This window comes from Octopus bimaculoides, chromosome 1 (genome assembly GCF_001194135.2).
Source record: "Octopus bimaculoides isolate UCB-OBI-ISO-001 chromosome 1, ASM119413v2, whole genome shotgun sequence".
NCBI lineage: Eukaryota > Metazoa > Mollusca > Cephalopoda > Octopoda > Octopodidae > Octopus > Octopus bimaculoides.
In genome coordinates this window covers 183810732-183815940 of record NC_068981.1, presented here as the reverse complement: position 1 = coordinate 183815940, position 5209 = coordinate 183810732, and the positions used below count along the sequence as shown (strand labels likewise).

The 5209-nt window shown below is 36.2% G+C and overlaps 1 protein-coding gene across 1 annotated transcript in view; it reads left to right on the top strand.

The window, feature by feature from the left end:
* Window positions 1-851: 851 nt before the first annotated feature.
* The window catches only part of LOC106881160 (beta-1,3-glucosyltransferase), a 33268-nt gene continuing 28910 nt past the window's right edge, over window positions 852-5209 (top strand). Inside the window, exons 1-2 of the mRNA XM_052973152.1 lie at window positions 852-947; window positions 1077-1124. Coding sequence (XP_052829112.1) covers window positions 881-947; window positions 1077-1124 — 115 coding nt within the window. The 5' untranslated portion in view covers window positions 852-880. The remainder of the gene's footprint in view (window positions 948-1076; window positions 1125-5209) is intronic.

Here is a 5209-nt window from a genome sequence, read left to right as displayed (position 1 = left end):
GGTGCACGAACCATCTAATCGGCCTATCAATTGACAAGTGAACTGGTACTAACTCGGGACAGGTTCTAAGTCAGGCGGCGTATAATTACGTCGACCGATTTAAAGCATGTACATTGCGTGCGGAAATATACGTTAGCAGAGGTAACTGGCGAGGCTCATGAGGGCGCTTGGCTGTTCCAGCGTATCAGACTCGCCATCACCGCGGCAACGCTGCAAATGTGCTGGCGAGCCTCAATAGCCATTAGAGAGGTTTCCCAGCACCCCAACCTTTTAACCCAAGGTGGTGAATTGTTTTAGTTATTTTCTCTGTTTTGTCTAATTTTCTAATTTAATTTTGTAAAATAAATAAAGTATCAGAGTTTTACTTATTCACTTAGTTACCTGTAATATCTGTGTGTGTGTGTGTGTGTGTGTGACTACTACTTTTAAAGAATTCGCAGTTTTGTATTCTGAAACTAACAGTCCGTTAAGGAGTCTCTAACTGGTATCTCGGCCTGCTAGAAATAGCAGCCAAATTGCTCTCAGATTACACCCTACTGTCTTAAAAAACGGATGACAATGGATAATGTAATCTTAGATATGCTAGTTCTAAGGAAAAGTCGAATTAATGCTGGCATTCCTTTGAACACGAGTTTTCTCCATTAGAGACGACTAATTGCTAATTGCTCAGACACTTAGATCTGTGTCTCGAGAGAAATTCCTCACACTCTGTATTGTTTAAACAATACTCTGACACGTGTGTTTGTATTAGTTTACACTTAAATGTCAACAGACAAATGGTCGATGACGTTACAAATAATATAGAACTATTATATATAAGCTACAATTTGATTGGTTAGGAAGTAATCGTAGCTTGTCAACTTGTGTTGCTAAACCAAGCATGATTCTGCTTCAACTTATGTCCGTCCTAACCTGTCTTCTAATATTATTATCATCGTTAAGGCAAGGTAATGCAGTCTTAGGATATAAACTGCTACTTCAATGAATTAATATTCAATCCGTTTGGATTTCTCTTGATGATTTTTTTTTCTTCGCTGTTTCTTCTGTCTAATTCTTCGTTTGTCTTCCCCTCTCAGCCGAAGTTCTCGCTGACCCTCAAACTTCCAATGGAACCGAAAATCTTGGTAAGTAAATGGAATTATAATTTCTTACGCAGTTACAGAGGTCTCAAATTTATAGTAAAACAAATATGAGATTGTATGATGTTCAGGTATTATTTTAAAGACATTAGCGGCGTAAGTGAAACGAATTAGCTGGAACCGTGTATCGAAACCGTCTTGCTAGCTGAAATTGCCAAAGGATCTTCTACGTAGTTGCTCGAACTGCTAGAAACAACTGCCAAATTTCCATCACCTCACACCTTACTGCTTAAAAAAAAAAAAAAAAAGACTGGAATATTCAGGTTGGAAACACTTTATCGAATCTCTTCTAGGGTTAAATACCAACAACAACTGGAATGTAATCTCTGTTTTAATTAAAATAAGATGCTTTATTTTCACCAGATATAAAACGTCTATTTTGTTGAGTAAGGGGTAATATAATAGGATATATTCATGGCATACCCCTTTAGGGGAGAAAAAAAAATTGCGCTAAGACCGAAATAGCTCTATTTGAGAATTGAAACCGGTTCGCAGCACTTGGCTTCGCTACGGATGACCCTTTTTTCCAAACATTATTGCTTTATGAACATCGATTTTTTAAACTAATTTCAAGCCCCCTATTAAGAAAATTTTTTTTGGCGATCTTTCGTTGTAATTAATTAAATGATAAATGTTACTTATTGTTTCGATACAGTGAATCTGGTTAAGGGTAAAATTGACGCCGGCCTGATTTAAATTCGAAAAAGTGAGGCAGGCAAAACTTAGGAAGTTCAGATGTCCCCTATTCTTTTGACAACAATAATACTACAATGTTCTTAACAGCCCCCACTTTTTTTTTTACATCTTCATTATACCCTTCCCGCCCTTTAGTTTTTGTAGATTCGTAAATACATATATATAACTGTATACAAAGTTTGTTTTATTTCTGGAATGATAACAATGACTTTAAAATTTCCGTCTTTCAATTTACAACTATAGTGTTTTTTTTTTTATTTCAATCAAACACCTGCCCTTGGAATGATTTTTTTCCCAGTAGTCGTAAATTAAAACAGATAGTATAAGTTTAAAAAAAAACAACATTTAAAACTGGAATATTACGGTAAAATATATACAACAAACATTAGTCGTATACATTCCGAAAAGATTTTTTGGTTAATGTTTACTTTATTACCCGACATTAACCTTTTTGGTAATGATTGTCTGATGGTTGGTTAAACAATGTATATTATTATAAGTCCACAGGGATTTATACACCCACATACATACACATCTCTCTCCTCGCTGTCGGACCTTAATAATACCGACCTTGAAGTGAATAAGTATATTGGTTATTGGTACTGCTATAACCGAGTGGAATTATATCGGATATATTTCGAAATTTTCTTACAACGTTGTGTGTACTCGCCAGTTGTACCACTCTTGTTGCTTCTGCACCAAATACAGAAACTATTATTATTGAATCGCGTTGGGTTTAGTAAAATAAAGTAACCAGTGAAACGATCGAGATCACTTCTATGTAGTCGTCTGACTTGCTAGAAACAGCAGCCTATTTTCCCCTCAGGTCATACCTCCTCCCCATTTTGGGTAACGCAAATGCTGACAACAAATAAGTACCAGTAATATATTAGGATTGCTAAAGGTGGGGAGCTAGCAGAATCATTGAGTTCAAATTCCTCCGAGTTCGTCTTTGTTATTCCCATTTTGAGGATCCCTTTCTTGTTATTTTTATTCTCGACTGTTCTATTTATTATCTGTTTATTGACGAGTCTTTATTATTATTATTGTTCACTTCATCAAACTGTTTCTTGTTTGTTTGTGTTTTGCCCCCACCTCCTTGTTTTGTTCCCCCAACATCTTGGGTCCTTGCCACCAGTTTGAACTCCATTGACGTCATCTCTGTTTTTCATCACTCTGGAGCTGAGAAAATTAAATACCAGTCAAATATTAAATACCAATCAATTACTGCTCAGTGTAATTTATTTACTCTTTTCCTTCTAAATTGCTGGTCTTGAGTCTGAATTAGAACCCTGGAAGGAAGAAAGCCTAAGTCATTTCATCCCTCTGGGATCAATAAAATTAAAATCGCAGGCAAGTATTGATGATATTGGCTAACCACTGCTGGACTTGTCTAAATTATTATTATTAAGGTGGTGAGCTGGCAGACTTGTTAGCATGCCGGGCTAAATGCTCAGCAATATTTCGTCTGTCTGCACTTTCTGGGTTTAAATTCCACCAAGGTCGACTTTGCCTTTCGTCCTTTCAGGGGTTGATTAAGTACCAGTTGAAGACTGGGGTTGCTGTAATCAACTAGCATCTTCCCTAAAATTCCTAGCCTTGTGCCAAAATTTGAAACCATTATTATTATTATTATTATTATTAACCCATTAACACCCATGGTCCTTTTTTTAGGACCAGAAGGATATTGAATCATATTTCTGCAACACCTGTATTTTTCTGAGATATCTTTAGTCAGTCATCAAAACTGGAGTGTCTTTCAAATATTATAATAAAAATATTTTTATATATTTAGTATCAGATAAAGTTCTTTAAAAAAAAAATTTTTGGTAATAAATCACATAAAAAAAATTGGGCACTAATGGGTTAAGGCATGAGCTGGTAGAACTGTTGGCATGTTGGGTAAAATGCTTTGTGGTATTTTGTTCATCCTTACATTCTGAGTTCAAATTCTGCCAAGATCCACTTTGCCTTTCTTCCTTTCAGGTTTGATAAAATAAGTACCAGTTGAATATTGGGGAGTCAATGTAATTGACGTACCCCTTCTCCTGAAGTTGTTAGCCTTGTGCCAAAATTAGAATTGTTATTAATGCTCCTTTCTGCTATAGGCACAAAGCCTGGAATTTTGGGGGCGGGTGCGAGTCGATTACATCAACCCCAGCATGTAACTGGTACTCATTTTCTCAACCTCGAAAAAATGAAAGACAAAGTTGACCTCAACGGGATTTGAACTCAGAACGTAAAGACAGGAAATGCTGCTAAGCAGCTTGCTACCTTAAAGAATTATTATAACAATACTACTGAAGTGTGAAGGCGGCGAGCTGGCAGGAAGAAATGCTTAGCAGTGTTTCATCTGTCTTTATGTTCTGAGTTCAGACAGACAGACAGAAGCATTAGCTTATGAAACTCTCTTTCATTATTTTACTTGTTCAGTCATTGGACTGTGGCTATGCTGGGCCCCATCTTGAAGGGTTTTAGTTGAACAAATCAATCCCAGTACTTTTCTAAGTTGGACACTTATTCTACAGAACTCTTTTGCTGAACCATTAAGTTACAAGGATGTAAACAAACTAACACCATCGTCAAGCGATGGTAGTTCGGGGGACAAACACATGCACATACACACAAATATTTACACGTGATAGGCTTCCATACAGTTTTCAACTACCAAATTCACTCGTAAAGCATTGGTTGTTCCAGGTCTATAACAGAAGACATTTGCCCAAAGTGCCATGCAATGGGACTGAACTAAGAACCATGTGGTTGAGAAGCAAACTTCTTAACCTCACAACCATGCTTTTCCCACCGTGTATCAATTCTATGTCTCTCGCCTTTATATGTTCTGTGTTCGAATCCTGCTTGTACTGACTTCACCTTATGCTGTATTTGGGACGATAAGATAAGCACCAAGACATGTGTGAATGATTAAATTCAATCTTGTGTATTAATTGGTAGCCTTCTTTCAATACAAAATTGTTGCTGGTGTTGTTGTTGTTATGAAACAATAATTAGCAAGCTAAATTCTTTGCAACTGTTAGTCTTGTAATAATTCTGGGTATAAATTCCAACTTCGTTTCCTTTTCATTATTTGGGCGTTGTGAAGTAACCCAACTTATTCACCTCTCACCCGTACCTCATACAAAATTTAAAACTACATTTTTCTGTAACTCTCCAACAACCTACAAGAACCATCTCGCCCCCACCCCATTCATATAATGTATAATTTATTCATAATATGCTATACTAATTAGACATCTAAAGTTTCATTTTTTTTTTTTTTTAAAGTAAATTGGTAATTGATTCTAATATTAGTTCCATATTTTTTCTGGAAAGATGTCAGAGAAATGTGTGTGTGTGTTTGTGTATGTCTATGT